Source organism: Lepus europaeus, chromosome 3 (assembly GCF_033115175.1).
Source record: "Lepus europaeus isolate LE1 chromosome 3, mLepTim1.pri, whole genome shotgun sequence".
Taxonomy (NCBI): domain Eukaryota; kingdom Metazoa; phylum Chordata; class Mammalia; order Lagomorpha; family Leporidae; genus Lepus; species Lepus europaeus.
In genome coordinates this window covers 424,627-441,707 of record NC_084829.1, presented here as the reverse complement: position 1 = coordinate 441,707, position 17,081 = coordinate 424,627, and the positions used below count along the sequence as shown (strand labels likewise).

The following is a 17,081-nucleotide window of genomic DNA, read 5'->3' as shown; positions in this document are numbered from 1 at the left end:
AAAACATTTAACAAAACTCAGTGCCCTTCATTACAAATACAGCAAGGAAACCAGGGAGTAGGAGGAAATTACCTCAGCATATGGAAGGCCGCAATTGCACACCTCGGGCTCACATCATCCTCCGGGGTAAAACACTAAAGCTTTGCTTCTAATAAGAAGAACAAGACAAGATTGCCTACTTCAGGGGCCTGCGCTGTGGCGTAGTAGGTTAAGCCTAAGCCTGAGGTGCTGGCATCCCATATGGGCACTAGTTTCTGTCCCAGCTGCTCCTCTCCCGATCCAGCTCTTTGTTAATGGCCTGGGAAAGCAGAGGAAGGGGGCCCAAGTGCTTGGGCCCCTGTACACACATGAGAGACTCATAACAAACTACTGGCTCCTGGCCTCAGCCTGGTCCAACCATGTCCATTGCAGCCATTTGGGGGAGTGAACTAATAAATCTGAAAATAAAATAGTATAAAAAAGAATAGAATACTAGGAATAACCTCAACATAAAAGCAAAAGAATTGTACACTAAAAGCTACAAATCATTGCTAAAAGAAATTAAAACAATAAATGGAAAGACATCCCATCCTCATGGGTTGGTAGACTTAATATTTAAATCAGTCAATACTATGTAAAGCCAACTGCAGATTTAATATAAACTCTATGAAAAAATCCCAACAATATATTTGGCACAAATAGAAATATCCAATCAAACATTCATAGTGAATCTAAAGTTACTCTGAATAGCTGGTTTGAGTCCCAGTTGCTCCACTTCTGACCTAGCCTTCTGCAAATTTGCTTGGGAAAGCAGTAAAGGAAGCCTCAAGTCCTTAGACCCCTGCCACACACATTGAGACCTGGATGGAGTTCCTGGCTCCTGGCTTCTGCCTGGCCCAGCCCTGTCATGTGGCCATTTGGGAAGTTAATCAGAGGATGAAAGATTTCTCTGCCTCTGTCTCTGACTTTCTCAATGCTGTGTTATTCTTTAAAATAAATAAATAAATACATATTTTAAAAATTTGAAAAAAAGTTGAGAAAGGGCCCACTGCTGACTACCATACTCCTTCCCAGTTGCTCCTTAGCTTTGGTGGGGAAAGGAGGGGGTGGGACGAAAACGTAATCACTTCCCAGGAACCCAGAGCCTTCTGCCACCTGCTCCTCACCCAGCTGCCTTCTGCTCATCAGGGCAGGTTCACCACAATTAGGACCAAGAGGTCTCTGGGCTCAGCAAATGAAGGCCCAGCAGGGAGAGGGCAGAGCCTGCCCCAGGGGTCCATTCATGCACAAGGAGCCTTTTCCCCTGGCAGAACCAAACTCCTGACACTGACATATTGACAGCAGTGAGATTGTCCCTGGGCGCTGGGACTCAGGGAAGGATAAAGAGGCCTGGCTGTGCTGCTCTCCACAGCTCCCACCAGAGCCCCTGCACACTGATCAGGTGAGTGATGCTGAGTGCCAGGGGGGCTGCCCCAGGCAGGGCTGGTCAGGAGCAGGTGGGGAGAGGGAGGGTCTCAGCTCCCCTGTCCCCTGTGGAAGAGGAAGGTGTGAGGACCCAGGGAGAGGATGGGGATCCCTTCCCAATGCACCCAGCAGCGTCTGCTTGTCTGGCCCTGGATGAGCCGCTGTGCAGCAGCACCACTGATGCTCTGAGCCCAGGGCTGCTGGGTTCCAGGCGTGAGGGAGGCTTGGGGGCATCAGGCAGCAGTGGGCTTTCAGCCTGCAGTGGGGAGCTCTTCCCTGCAGGCTCCCTGCCTTTGTGCACTCTCCCTCCAGGCACTGGGATTTTTGTTGTTGCTTTAACTCAAGTGTGTCTGCTCTCTGCTGTTCTTCAGTCTTTTCAGGATGGCATATCCTTGGCTTCTTTATTATGATTGTACTTTTTCTGATTTTCCCCTTGCTTAAACCAACAATAACACACAGTACCTAATAATAGAGATGTGAAGAAAGCCACAAGCAAGGTGAGGACCCATAGTGACCCTGACAATGGTGTCTCCTCTTCTTCAGGGCACTGACTAGGCACTGCATTCATGTGCTCCTTATTTTTCACAGGACACCTGGCTGGCATAAAGCACCAGTCAGTTTGCAGATGGCAAGTTAGGGTCTGAGGGAGGCCAGGTAGTGTGTCCAAGGTCATATGTAGGAATGCTCTTTGTGAAATGGAGAGTAAGGACAGGGTAAGGAGGAGGGAAAAAAAAAAAAATGTTCCATCTGAACCACCCAGAGGAAGAATGGAACATGTGCCTAAGCTTTGGCAGTCCTGCCTCAGGCTAGTGGCTGGGCCTGTCTGTTCCATCCCTCTGCCTTAGTTACTGGATAGGGAGCTTGGAGTATGTGAGCTGCTCTGTTTGGTCAAGTGTCATTCTTTTGAGAAGCTACCATTCACATACATATGACTCAAGTGTATATTTTATTTTTATAGGCAGACAGTAATTGCACAGATTCATGGGTACAGCATGACATTTCAACACTTGAACACAATGGGTTCTGATCAGAGTATGATGACTGCCATATGCAGACATCTACAGCTTCATCCTTTCTTTGTTTGGGGAACATTCAGTACCCTTCCACTTGCAATTCTGAAACGTACTTTGAATTGCTGTCAATCACAGATACATTGCTGTTCAATAAAACACTAAAAGTTACCCCTGGTATTCACCTACACCCTCCTACCCACTAACCCTTCTCTCTCCACCCTCTAAACCCTCATGCACCCTTCCCGGCCTCTGGGAACTGCTTTTCTATTCTCTACTTGTTTGAGATGTACATGTTAGCTTCCTCATATGGCTGAGAACATGTGTTGTTTTTCTTTGTGCCTGGCTTATTTCCCAATACTCATTTGAGGGGTGGTAGCAAGGATGGGAGATGGGCAGCAGCACAGCCCAGTTGGGTCAGCTGTTGAGTGTGAGCCATGAAAAGAAGTTCCTCAGGATCATGGCTTAGAGCTGACAGAGGACCTTGCACTTGTGCAGTGGTTGGGGGAAAAGTGCTCATGTTCATCTGGACATGAGGGACACATGGAAGGCTCTTATGGAAATGCAGGTTATGCACTAACATAAAACTTGCATTAAATTGTAGTTGTTACCACATGTGCATCAACATAATAAGACCGAAGACAGGGAAAAAGGAAGAGGAGAGAACTATGGACACGTACATATTTCAGATTCTGTTCTTTTCAGTAAAAACAGAGATAATGCACAGGCCTGCCCTTGGTCACCTTTACTTATTTTTGTTCCTTGAAAGGTTTCTCTAGTTCTGTTCCTGAACTTAGAAAATGACGTGGAGTGACATCATCCAGAGAATGATCTTCTTTTCTCTCACTGGACCTGGAGTTGTGGGGAACTTCCTTGTGCTTCTGAGATATATACATACTTTAGTCATGGGTCCTGAGAAAAAACCCATAAACCTGATCCTCATCCACTTGGCTTTTTCAAACATACTCATTATTTGCACCACAGGGGTCAGAGACATAACCACCATCCTTTATTTAAGTCACTTCCTAGGTGACTTTGTTTGTAAAGCTGTGATGTACCTGAACAGGGTGGCTCGGAGCCTCTCCATCTGCACCACCTGCCTCCTCAGTGTAGTGCAGGCCATCACCATCAGTCCCAGGAACACCTGCTGGAGAAAGCTCAAACCACGCAGTGCCTGGCAGCTTCTTCCCTACCTCCTCCTCTTCTGGGTCTTTAGTCTTCTCATAAGCTCTAACCTGCTCCACTACATCACAGCAGTCAACAGCGTGAACGGGTCTGGAGTTAGAATGTATGCTGAATATTGCTACATGCTACCAGCTGGACGAATAGTCAGGTGGCTTTTCCTCTCCCTCATGGCCCTTCGGGACCTCACCTTTCAGAGTGTCATGGGCTGGAGCAGTGGGCACATGGCGCTCCGTCTGTACAAACATCACAAGCATGTCCTCTACCTCCAGAGCTCCAGGACTGCAAAACATCCCAGCCCTGAGGTCAGAGCTACTCAGAGCACTCTTGTTCTCATGACCTGTTTCCTCTTCTCCTATTGGACAGATTTCATTTTCTCCTTCTACACAGGGTCTACCTTAACCAAGGATTCCACAATATTAAATATTCAAATATTTCTGGGATTCAGTTATGCCTGTCTCAGTCCCTTTGTCCTGACCAGTAGGGATGTTCATGTTGGTAAATGCTGGTGGTCTCAGAGAAATGCAGGGAACTGATTCCGTAATAACTCCACCAGGGATTGCCTTTCTGAGCCTGCACAAAAACATGAAGTTTATAAGGGCTTATAAAAATGGACTTTAATATGAAGTCTGGTACAGGCAATCTAAGCTGGTTTTTCAGATCCCAGAACCTGGAAATAGTCTTCCCATTCTCCAATTCTGCCAACCCTGTCACATGGCTTTTATCTTCTTGATTGCACATTTGTTGCCATACTTCAATCAGCATTGTTTCACAAAGAAAAATGGTGGCAGAGATAAAGAGACTATATGCATTTACACTCTCTGACTCTGTGTCTCTGTGTCTCTTTCTTTGATTAATTAATTTATTTGAAAGAGTTACAGAGAGAGGGAGAGAGATATAGAGAGATCTTCCATATGCTGGTTCACTTCCCAGATGGACGTGGCAGCCAGTTTTGGGTAAGCGGTGTCAGGCCAAATCCAGGAGTCAGGAGCTTCACCTGTGTCCCCCACATGGGTGCAGGGACCCAAGCACATGGGCTATCCTCTGCTGATTTACCCAGGTCATTGGCTGAGTGCTGGGTAGAAATGGGTCAGCCAGGACAAGAACTGGCACCCACATGGGACACTGGCTTCTCAGATAGCAGCTTTATCCACTGCCACAATGCCTACCTCTGTCTCTCTTTTTCATCATCTCTTTTTCTTTAAGAAAACAAAAATTTATCTGAAATCCCCAGCAAATATTGGAATATATTGGTACAATTTTACTACTTGGCTGCTTCTAAATGTAAGGTGATTGAGGAATGTGCCTTCCACAAGATAACTGAGTCAGGCTGCGGCTCTCTGCACGAATCATGGCCCTGGCCCCATGAGATCAGTCACTTTGGAAGGAGGAGAGTGAGAGAAGAGTTGAAGGCTATTCCCACTGTGATCCCGGGATACATGAACCTGTCTGCAGAAGCTTCTCTTGATCTGAGTGTTATATCTTTAATAAATGGAAGGCACTGGCAGAGCGATTGATCCATAATGAAATGATTGATTATTGGGTCCTTCATAACTGACACTGACTCTTAGACATGAGGGTCAGAATGAGCGGCTTAGAGTAAAGGAAAGGCCAGGCTGCCTGTAGACAGGAGGCTATGAGCTGGAGAGTGAGGGGAGAAATGACAACGGTTTAGCCCAGGCTGGAGGAGCACATGGTGATGGTCCCAGTGAGACTTCTTGTGTCCACTTGGAGCACGTGGTGTAGAGCTGGGGTATCTGCTGTTGTGCTCTAAATGCTCCAAGAATCTTGGGATCAAATGGAAAGTACGGTTTTGTCCAGCCACTCAGGGCTCATAGATCACCTGCCTGCTGTCTTTTATCAATACACTCTAACAGTAATGAAGCACACTCTACCGTTTTTCAAAAACTTTTTGATGGCAAATAATTTAGAATAATTAACAGTAACACGTATGGGTCCCCGAGCAGGGCCAGGGCGCGGGGCGCTGGGAGGTTTCCGCTCAGCTCGCTGCGCCCCTGGCTGCGGGAGGGGCGTCCCCTGCGCGCCCCGCGCCGGCCTCCCGCTCCCCGCGCCGCCCTGCGTCTCTGTCTCCGCCCCAGGACCTGTGGCCAGAGCTCCGCAGCGCGGCTTCCCGGCGGGCGGTGCGATGGGCTGCGGGAACCCCACCGCCACCAGCGCGAGCGCGGCCGAGGCCCTGTAGGAGCAGATAAAGACGGAAACTACGCAGGCCTCTACGTTGGCCTATCATCTGGACCTGTCAATATGGTGTCCAGACAAAAACTGTACGAAAAAATTAAAAGAACTTAACACGACCCAAGAATCAAGAGCTTGCTCGTCCATTTGGAAAGAATTTGGCCCCGACATTGTGACGTGTGCAGATGTTTCCAAGGAAACTGCGGACTGTGTCCTTGGGCTCCCCCACTCCCCCAACTGTTAGGTCCCTGGCTAGGAAGGCAGGTGCAGACTGAGGGCTGCGGTAGCAGCAAGGAATTGGTTAGACCGGCTGATGGAGCTCCCTGTGGTCCACCTGCGAGAATCTGAGAGGTGGCTGCATGGGCCAGGGGCCACCGTGCTTCGCCCACAGCATGTCCCCCTCAGCCACTCAGCACAGCTCATAGAACTCAGGTCTTTTCACTGACACTTTTTTGATAGTTTTTTTTTTAATATAACAAAATCATTATTCTGTGTTTAACTTAAAATAATAAGCCACGATAAATGAATTCCTTAAAGTAATATACTTGTTCTCTTTCACTATTTCTACTTCTCATTGTTTTTTAGCTGTAAAATTGGTAAACTGATTCTTATTAATCCCTGTCTCTCTCTCTCTCTCTTTTTTACTATTTGATTTTCAAACTTCATGTACATGTCAAAGAAATTCCTTTATTAGGAACAATATTTTTACATGGAAGTATTTCAAAGGAAAGCTACTTAAATTTGCATGCAATGTGCACATGTTGATTACCTGCCTATTTCCTGTAGTCAGAGGCTGCTTCATAGCCATAAATCTCCCGTTCCACCTTGGTGTGAATGTGACAGCTTTCAAAGTCCTGTGGATTGATGATTCGTGGGATATCTGGAAAGTCGTTATTTTGATAATGTTACCTGTATCTACTCAGTACTGCAGTGTAAATTGCTGTGCTCACCAGTGTATTTCAACAACTAAAACATTTTTAGCCCTCTTTAAAAAAATAATAATTATGGGCTACAGTACACCTTTTCAATGCATGTATACATCATGTACTAATCAAATCAAATTACCTAACATTTCCCCTTCTTGGACATTACTTTAGGCTTGGGGGCCTGGAGCTCCTTTCTTTCATTTTCCCATAAAATATACTCTAGGTTATTTTGAACTGTAGTCACCCCTCCATGCTGTGTGATACTACAGTCTTATTCCTTTGATGCAACTCTTACCTGTTAACTCTCATCTGTTGCCCATACTCCTTCTGTACCCCCATATCCCTTTCTGTTTCTAGAATTTATATTCTGTGTTCAAGTTGAGTTTTCAGCTCCCACATATAAGGAATAAGCAAGTGGTATTTGTCTATCTGAGTCTGCCTTATTTTTCTTAATGTCCGCTATAACCATTCATTTTGCTGACAATGACCAGTTTTTACTCTACTCTAAACAGGATAATGTGCCATTGTGCATGTACATCACATTTTCTTCACCCATCCAGGTGGAGATGAACACCTTAGTTGACTCAGTATCTTGGCTCTTGTCAATACTGCTGCAATAGACACATGATGGAGCAGGATTTCGTGTCTCCTTGGCTATATACCCAGTGGTTGGATTGCCTGATCAGAGAGCAGTTCTACTTCTAGCTTGTAAAGGACTCCATACTTTTTCCATAGTCAGTGTACAATTTACAGTTTTACTGGACTCTGCCAGTGTGTAACTTTTGATCTCATGCACAGTCATTTTTTGGGGGAAGGGTGGTTTGTTCTTTGATGACAGCAAACCACCTTGCCTGCAGTGACACTGTCTCCGGTCTGCATAGACTGGAGCAAAGGTAGGTTGCTGGCACATCTTGAATTGGTGGCAGAAAACAACCACAAGAAAAGACATAAACACAGACCAGTTCCTCTTCATGGACCAAAATAATGATGACAGGAAAGAAAAGAGACAGAGTCTTATTTCGTTTGGATGAACAGCTCTTCCCCATTTTAAAAGAACTCTAAGTTCAGCCTGGGAAATCTCAAGATGACTTAAACCTGTGCCCTATTGATTATACAAAATAAAATATTCTGTAAGTTTCTTTATTTCTGTTTTCTAGAGAATTGCTTTTATTTTGTAGAACACTAGATAGCTGACAGTGAAGAAGAGCTTTCCGCCCCTTCAAACCTGGGACTCTGGTCCCTGAAGGCTCAGCCAACTAGGTTCCTACCCACCCACATGGAGACCTGGTTTCAATTTCTGGGTCCTGGCTCAAGCCATGGTAGTTTTTGGCATTTGGGGAGTGATCAGCAAATAGAAATTCTCTCTCTCCAGCCCTCATTCCTTTTCTCTCTCCCTTCTCCACTAAATAATAATAATAATAATTTAAATAAAAATATATTTTAAAACATGCTAGCATCACATGAATGGTCAAAGAAGCATAAAACAGAATAAATAGGAAACAAATAGAAAAACTGTAGTCTTAAATGTCAACATGAGCAATAACATTAAGATGAACTCAAAGTACAGAAACAGGAAGGGTAGTTAAGAGAAAAAATCAAGATGATTAGGAATCAAGATGTGAGGAAGGACACAGGTGGTCACAATGAAAGGACATGAGAGTGAATACTTCTCGTGCAAGTGTTTCTAAGGATTTTGGAATTCTCTAGAACTTGCAATAAAACAACAAAAGACATGACAGGATTTGTATTAGGTAGCCAGCAGCGCCTTCCTACAGGATAGAGTCCCAAAGGAAGAGTCCAGCTAAAGAGAAAGAGAAGCTACTCCTTGGGGCACCACGGATTAGACTGGAGCTGGGTGGCAAGGATCAAGCCATAAGAACCGCCAAGGCCTTAAAGGCAGTCGAGGAGGGTCAGGAAGGTGGGGTGGGGGGTGTTGGAAAACGGTATTCCAGGTCAGGATCGAACTCAAAACCTAGGCATCCCCCGCACATGCACTCCTCTATAAGTACCGCGCGCCATTGCATCACTGAAGAGCCCAGTGGCCGTCATATCAGTGTGATCAACCGCCTAGACCGGAGTCCAGGGCGCCGTGACTCGCCTTCCGCTGTCTCAGAGCCCTGGCAGCACCCGAGTCCCCGGCCCAGTCTCCCAGGTGCGCTCAGTGTCCCGGGCCGGGTGTCCCCAGGCGCGCGGGGGGAAGCCGGCCTAGCTGGGGCTTCGGTCCCCACAGGAGCCACCAGCTGGAGACTCAGAGCCCGCTCCCAGGACCTGAACGAAATCGGAGGCGTCATGGTTGAGGAATGGGCAGAGCATGGCCACTGCCTCTGGGGTCACGAGCCAGGGGGAACGGGAGTCCCCGGGGAGCAGGGAGCCCCTTCAGTGGGAATTACCAAAGCCGGGCATCCGTCCCGCCGGGAACGCGCTGGGAACGCCAGGCACCTGTCGCAGGGATAGGAGAGGGTGGCCGCTTCTCCTGTGAAGCCCTTGGGGAGAGGGGAACCCGGGTTATTTCATGTCTACACATTGAAGTGATTCCCAAAGACTAACAAAGTGCCCATCTCACGTGGTTAGCATTTTGCACATGGGGTGCAGCTCTGGGATCTCAGGAAGTTACTGCACAGGACGCTGTACTAACCGCAGTCGCCCTGCTCTGTGTGGTTCCATCTCTGGGTTCTCCTCCCAGGAACTGCAACTTGGTACTCCTAGGCCAGCTCCTCACCATTTCCCTGTGTCTCTGCCCCTCACCCACCTTTCCACTCTCAGCTCCTGAACATGCAGCTGGCTTTAGAATCCACAGACCTGTGAAATCATGCACTGTTTTTCTCTCTGTGTCTGGTGGGTTTCACTTTGCATAAAAGCAGCCACATAATTTGCATTGTTGTAAATGGCAGAATCTTCTTTTTAAGAATGGATCATATTTCAAGGATGGTGCTAGAAGAGCAGGTTTGTAACGGTTTGTGGAAAAAGGAATGGAAAGACAGAATGTCTCCCAGGACATTTTTGAAGCTCTGGCCCTGTCCATATTTGCTTTCTATGTTCCTCGGTTGGCAGATACTTTGTTCCATGGCAGATACTTTGTTCCATGTCGTCCTTTCAGTGATGTTGCAAGCAACAGTCCTCTTGTGAGAAACTGTAATCATTAACACTGTGTTCCCCTGATTTTTCTCAGAATTTGCCAGAACCTTTTTCTTTAGCAGTTTGATTGTGATGAGCCTGGTATAATTTCATTGAGTTTATGCTGTTTGGTAGAATGAAATTTTTGAATCTGTAGGATGCTGTCTTTTGCCAAATCTGGGAAGTTTTTAGCCATTAACTATTTTTCAAACAGGTTTTTACCTCACCCTTCTCTCTTCTGATACAAAGAAGACATATTATTATTTGAAATGCAGAGTTAGCTCTGAGAACTGTCTTCCATTCAGTGGGGGGTCTCCCACATCCATGGCAGGGGCCCAGACACCAGCTCTCCCATTTTCATGAAATAGCCTAGAACCAGCCCAGGTGACAATGGGAAATACAGAGCCACACCCCTGGTCCTGATTCTATTGAGGTTTTAATATGAGGGTGTGTCTCCTTGTTTACCGTTCTGTTGTGATTGGTCACTGTTTTCTGTTAGACTTCACTGAACCCTCCACCTGTCCTCTCTATTCTGTCACTGGGCCCATGGAGTGTTTTGTTTGGTTTTAATTGTCCTGATTTATGCAACAAATCAAATTACAACTTTGGCTTCCTTTTATAGACTTCCTGGGCTTTCTGCCCATTTCAAGAGAGTCTGTCATTACTTCTTGAAACACTGTTACAACTGTTTGAGGATATTTGTCAAATATCCAATATCTACATCTTCTCATCATTGGTATCTATGTATTGCCATTCCCACAGGAATTAGGAATTCATAGCTCTCCATATGCTGAATAATGTGGGATGTAGCTGGGCCACTCTGAGCGTCCAGCACTGTTTCCTCTGTGTCTCTTACCCAGGGTTGCTACTATTGTTTTTGCTGGCAGTGCACAGTTGTGTGTGACTTGCAAGTGTCACCAGCTCTGTGTTGTGATTCAATGCCCACTCCACTTCCAAACCTTTGCAATGCTTTGGAGAGATTTCTGGAGTGTGTGGGAGCCAGTGGTCAGGTCTCAGAGTCCCTAGTGTGTTGTGTAGCATGAGAGACACATGTCACAGGGCAGAAGTCTGCCCAGGAGTCCCCAAGGAGTCCACCTTCTGGGTGTTTGCACAGCCACAGCAGGACCCGTGGACCTAGTGCTCCACTTGCTCACGTCCTGTTCAGGAAGCTGGGACTGCCATCCAGTGTGCACGGTTTTTGCAGTCCTGTGCCAAATGTGGGGCCAGTTACTGAAGCAACCGAGGAGCAAAAGGACAGTTGGGTATCTTAGGCTTTTGTGACCCCAGTTCCTCTGAAGCAATGTGGGAAAAGCCCCAAGTACACACCGCACAGCGTTGTCCTGTGAGGTGACCAGGAGTCCTGTCTGGTTGTGTCCAGAGGAGTCTTGTCGCAGGTATTTTCTCGACTTCTTCAAAAGCAAGGTGTGGAGAATGTGGGCATCGATCCCACCACCTCTCGCATGCTAAGCGAGCACTCTACCACCTGAGCTAATTCCCCAGCTGCCAACACCCACTCTGGTTGGTTTCCCTGAGTCCTGGCTGCTGCACATCTGGGCCTCGGGCTGCTCCCGGGCCGGCTGGAGCGCAGAGCGGTCACACCCTCTCACCACGACCCGACCGGGACTGCACCCAGGGCGCGTCTACCCGCAGTGGCCAGTCCGGGCGAGGCCAGCGCCGTCTCCGTCCTGCAGGGGACACGGCCCGCCGAGGGCGTGGGCGCCGAGACACGCGGCGCCGCCGGAATCCCACGGCGCAGCCCTCGTTCGGGAGAAGACGCGCGGAGCAGCCACTCTCGGGGCTGCCCTGAAGCTCGCGGTGGCCAGGGCCGGGGGCCACCTCCCGGGGTGAAAGAAGAAAAGGCAAAAGCCGCTGCCCCCGCCCGGTTTCGAACCGGGGAGCTCTCGCGTGGGACGCGAGCGTGACGACCACCGCTACAGCGCGGAAACAGCGCCAGGAGGACGTCTGTCTGCCCCGGTGGCTGTGGTGACCCCTTGGAAACGCGCTCTGTAGTGGACGGCGCTGTGTAGGAATGCGCGTGACGGGGTCCTCCAGGCGGTGCGCACTTGCTGCCACGTCCTGTCTGCGGAGAACTACAGCCTGCTCGCCGCGGTCCTCACACGACGTCACCGTCCACGCCAGCCGCCGTGCTGGGCAACAGGTCTCCTCGCTCCCGGACCCGCATCCGCGTGCGTGACCTGCACCTCCTGGGATCTTCACCCCCGCCACAGGAGGCTCTGGGCACAGCTGTCCATCAGTGTCGGACTGGGACCCTGCGGCGCGGGAGGGGCCGTCGGAGAAGCTGGCGTGTGTCGCTCTCCGCAGCCGCTCCGAGTCCGGGGCTGCCCCGCAGCGTCGGCGTGGGAGGAACCCCGGACTCCGAGTCACCGGACACCTGCGTCGCTGCGGTGGTTTTCCAGAGGACGGGTCGCCTCGCTGTCGCTCGACGTCCCAGCAGCGAGGAAGTGAGGAGTGGGGGCGACTTCAGCAGCTCTGGGGGCTGCGGGGTCACCGGTTTGCTCAGGGCAGACAGGGAGCGCGCAGGTGTTCATCCTGACACGCAGTGCAGCCCGGGAAGGAAGGTGAGGCGGCAGGTGCATCTCCCAGAGCGGGTTTTCCAGAGGCCTAAGTTGCTCCAGGGGAGTCCCGGGGCGCAGAGGGGTCCCCGACAGTTCACACGCTGTCTTCAGTGACCCCACCAGGGGCCCCATCTCGCTCAGGGATTGCTGTATTCTAAAATATTACTTAGAAATGTTTTCCAACAAAAGCTGCAAGAATATTATAGTGCCAAGAAAATCCGTTTCCCATACTGTAAATATTTTACTCCATTTTCTATATATTTGGTAGTCTATTTATGTATTTATAAATGGGAATATTAGTATTTGTGTTACTCCCGATTTATCCTGGTTGCTTGTTCTGTCTAAACTGGAAGTAAGCCCCCTAATGGTGGTCCCATTAGGGGAGTGGGAATTAAGATACTGCTTTTGGAGGGGAGAGCAGCTACACACAATTTTTTGTAGTGCTTTCTACATTTAGTTCTTTATTCAGCCATCTATTTATATCAGCATGTGCTCATAAAGTTTTTTGGACCAGCATTATTTTTTAACATTTCTTATTTAACTTGGAGATTCCATTTTTTATTCTTCTCCTTGCTCCTTGCACTTGACTTTTTTTTTTTTTTTTTTAGGTTTATTTATTAAAAAGGCAGATTTTCAGAGGGAGAGAGACAGAGAAAGAGATCCTCCATCTGCTGGTTTGCTGGTTCACTCCCCAAAGGGCTGCTAGCCCTAGCCAAAGCCAGGAGCCAGGAGCCAGGAGCTTTTCTGGGCCTTCCATGTAGATGCAAGGGCCCAAGCACTTGGGCCATCTTCCACTGCTCTCCCAGGCTCATCAGCAGGGATGCTGGATGGGAGGCAGAGCAGCAGTTTGGAACCAGCACCCATAGGGATGCCACAGCCACAGGCAGCATCTTAACCTGCTAAGCCAGAGCGCTGGCCCCTAGACTTTAGTTAAATCCAATGATACCTGATTATTTTTGGTTTGAGCATTTCCATTGTGTATATTTGGAACTGTTGGTATGGGAATGAAAATGCATCATCAAGGGGCCGGTGCCAGTGGCGCAGTAGGTTAATCCTCCACCTTCGGTGCCACCAACCCCTGTGCCCTAGTCCCGGCTGCTCCTCTTCCCAAGGCCTTAGGTCCCTGCACTGGCAAGGGAGCCCAGAAAAAGCACCTGGCTCCAGGCTTCAGATCCACACAGGACCTTTCCTTGCAGCCATTTGAGGAGTGAACCAACTGATGGAAGACCTTCCTCTCTGTCTTTCCCTCTCACTGTCTGTGACTCTACCTCTCAAATAATTAAATAAAATCTTAAAAAAAACCAAAATGCATCACCAAGTTTTAAGGACAGAGATTGTGAATGCATTTACTCTTCTCCAAGGTGGTTAGTTTATTTCATAAATGGTTCGTGAATGTTAATAATCCACAAAGGATTTAAGAATGTTTATTTTTCTGCTTTAGAATGATCAACACATCTGCAGAATGCCGTGTATCTGTTTTTACTGACCTCTCCCTAAGATCATAAATAAGTAAATCTTTGTGTTAAGTGCTATAAGATTTGAATAAGAGTTTGGGTGTCCTCCAAAGTCCCATGAGTTAGTAGCCTTGTCTTCAAAATGTTACATAATTGAATAATGGATTAAAGATTGAGAATTGATCCAATTATGGTGCCTGGGAGGTGGGCCTAGTGTCTTCTTTAGATCATTGGGGGCATGCCCTTGGAAGGTAGTTCTCTCCAGAAGGTTGGCTATATTAGCCAGCCTCAGTTGGGCCTAGCACTCTCTGTCTCTCCCTCTCTCACTCTCTCCTGCTCTCTTGCTCTCTGTCTCTCTTTCTCACTCCTCCACCCTTTCCTCATTGGTCATGTGATCCTCCCTCTGCTTGCCTCCCTCCATCCATTCCATCATCAGACATCAGAACAAAGAGGCCACTGAAACTTGGAGTGTAAGCTTCAAAACTGTGAACCAAACTAAAACTTCCTCCTTCCTAAATAGCTTCTCTCAGGTAGCTAGAACCCCACCCACACAGCCATGGAAGACCTTGAAATGCAAAGAAAGCATCTTACACCCTTCTTTGTTTTGAGTTTGGGCAGACAAAACCAAAAGATGCTGGCTCAGGAACAAAATAGAAAGCTTCAGCATCTACAGGTAAGATATTTGTGGGCTGTATTTTTAAAAACACACTGATACAAAATAATGGTAGTTAGGAATTTCATTATCGCTCTAATTTTTTAAAGATCTATTTATTTATTTGAGTTAGAGAGCAGGCAAGCAAAAAGAGAAAATCTTCCACCCTCTGGTTCACTCCCCAAATAGCCACAGCAGCTGGAGCTGGGCCACACAAAGCCAGGAGCCTAGAACTCCACCCAAGTCTTCCACGTGGGAGGTACAGCCATCTTCCACAGCTTTCGAGGTCTGTTAGCAGGGAGCTTTCCAGCTAGGACTCAAACCAGCCTCACATGAATGCTGGTGTTGAGGCTGCATCTTAACCCCCCACACTGCAATGCCAGCCTCCGTTATCTTTTTACTAAGAAGGTTTTCATAGTAATAATTTGAGACTATGTTGAAACAGAGAATTGAGGAAATTCTTTGCTGATTAAAAGAATCTTTGGGCAGAAAATAACTTACCTAGCTTGAGAGAAATAAAACCTACATGCGAATTTTGCTCTCTTTTTAATATTGTCTGTATAAGATTTACAGAAGGATTTATTAACGTCCTAAAAATGAAGTCTCACAACCTTGAGTCAGTTTTTCAAGTGCCTTAACATATTATATTCCTTTTTAGAATGCTTTCTCTGTATATATTTTATTTTTAAATTTTTAAATTTTCATTTTATTTGAAAGGCAGAGAGATAGGGAGAAAGAGCTGGATGAGCACAGAGAGATCCTTCATCGCTGGTTCATTCAAATGCCTTCAGCACCCAGGGCTGGGCCAGGCAGAAGCCTGGAGCCCAGAACTCCATGCAGTCTCAACTAGAATTTATTTACCAATTGCATATCCTCAAATGTTTGTTTTAGCATCTTTTTAATACCCTGGCAGAAGAAAAGATTACTTTGTATTTAACAGTGAATAAAGGAAAAACCACATAACCCTCTCAATGGGTGCAGATAAAGCATTTGACAGAAGTCAATGCCCTTTCACGACAAAAGCATCAAAGAACTCAGGAACAGGAGGACTCTATCTCACATTGGAAGGCCACAGGTGCAAACCTCAGGTCACATAATCTTCCACGGTAAGACTAAAGATTTTCCTCTGAGAGCAAGAAAAAGATTGCCTACATTAACCACTTCTGTTCAACATGATACTGGATTTTTAGCCAGAAATTTAGCCAAGAAGAATTTAAAAAAGGCATCCAAATTGGATCAGAGAAAGCAAATGTATGTCTAATGTCTTGTATGGGGAAAAACATAAAGGTTCCACAAAAATACCAGCTAGAACTAATAAGCAAAATTACAAGAAACAAAATCAACACCAGAACTAAATTCTTTCCTTTTTTTGTTTAAATATTAATTGAATTATTTATTTGAAAGACAGAGTTACACACAGAGAGCAGGAAAGACAGAGAGAGAGAGGTCTACCATCTGCTGCTGGTTCACTCTTCAGTTAGCCACAATGGCCAGAGCTGTACTGATCTGAAGGCAGGAGACAGGATCTTCTTCCAGGTCTCCCATGTGAGTGCAGAGACCCAAGGACTTGGGCCATCTTCCACTGCTTTCCCAGTCCATAGAAGAGGGGTATGGAGCAGAAGTGGAGCAGCCAGGACCGGAACCCATGCCCATTTGGAATGCCAGCACTGCAGATGGCAGTTTTACCTGCTACGCCACAGCGAAGCCCTGAGTTATGTTTCTATACACTAACAATGAACAATCTGAAAGGGAAATTAAGCAAAATAATTCCTGGGGCCGGCGCTGTGCCATAGGAGGATAAAGCCCCACCTGGCTGCTGCCTTCTTGCTGTCTGCTGGACAGATGAGAAAGAGGCCATCTCTGAAAGGCTCCAGGGCCCCAGAGCTGATGTGGGATCCTGAGAGCAAGGCCACACAGCACTCAGTGAGGTCCAGATCAAAATTGCAGAATTTGAGCTTCCAAAGAAATGGTATTATGACAAATACAGACAGAGAGAAGTGTAGAACTCGAGAGGGAACTCCTCAGTGGGCTCCAAGTCCTGACTCTGCATGCAGCCAGCACCCAGGGGCCCTTTGCCCTCCCTGGACAGACACTCCAAGGCAGCCCCTGATTCCAGCACTCAACGGCCTTGTCGCATCAATGTAGAGTACTTTTTAAATGTCCAGAAAGTGTATTTTTAAGGTGCCTTGAAGACAATGTATAGTCTACAAGATAGTATGTAAGAATGTAAGAGAGTATATGGAATAAGTCTATAAGATGAAGCTATGTTAAGGGGTGCCAGGTGCACACACAACCATGAAATCTGTGGACCTCTCTTCCCTGTCACTTCCCAGGCTGCCACAGACGAGACACACAACACTGACCCCAAGACAATCTGTAGCACCATGGTACTATCTGTGCCTTCAGAGAGCACAGATTGGAGATACAAGTACTTGTTTGTACTGTTAAACATTAAAATGAAATCATGGAAAAGCCTCTTTCTCCTAATTCACACACTGATGGGCAACTGAAATTGGGAATCAGTTAGGAAA

At 47.2% G+C, this 17,081-nt stretch overlaps 1 protein-coding gene across 1 annotated transcript; it reads left to right on the top strand.

The window, feature by feature from the left end:
• Nucleotides 1-3,253: 3,253 nt before the first annotated feature.
• LOC133756386 (putative vomeronasal receptor-like protein 4) lies at nucleotides 3,254-4,171 on the top strand. Its single transcript, XM_062187090.1, has one exon. It carries the CDS (start codon nucleotides 3,254-3,256, stop codon nucleotides 4,169-4,171), a length of 918 nt encoding a protein of 305 aa, XP_062043074.1.
• The last annotated feature ends 12,910 nt before the right edge of the window (nucleotides 4,172-17,081 follow it).

Coding starts and splice junctions, on each gene's coding strand:
- LOC133756386 (XM_062187090.1), top strand. CDS start 3,254: ATGACGTGGAGTGACATCATCCAGAGAATGATCTTCTTTTCTCTCACT.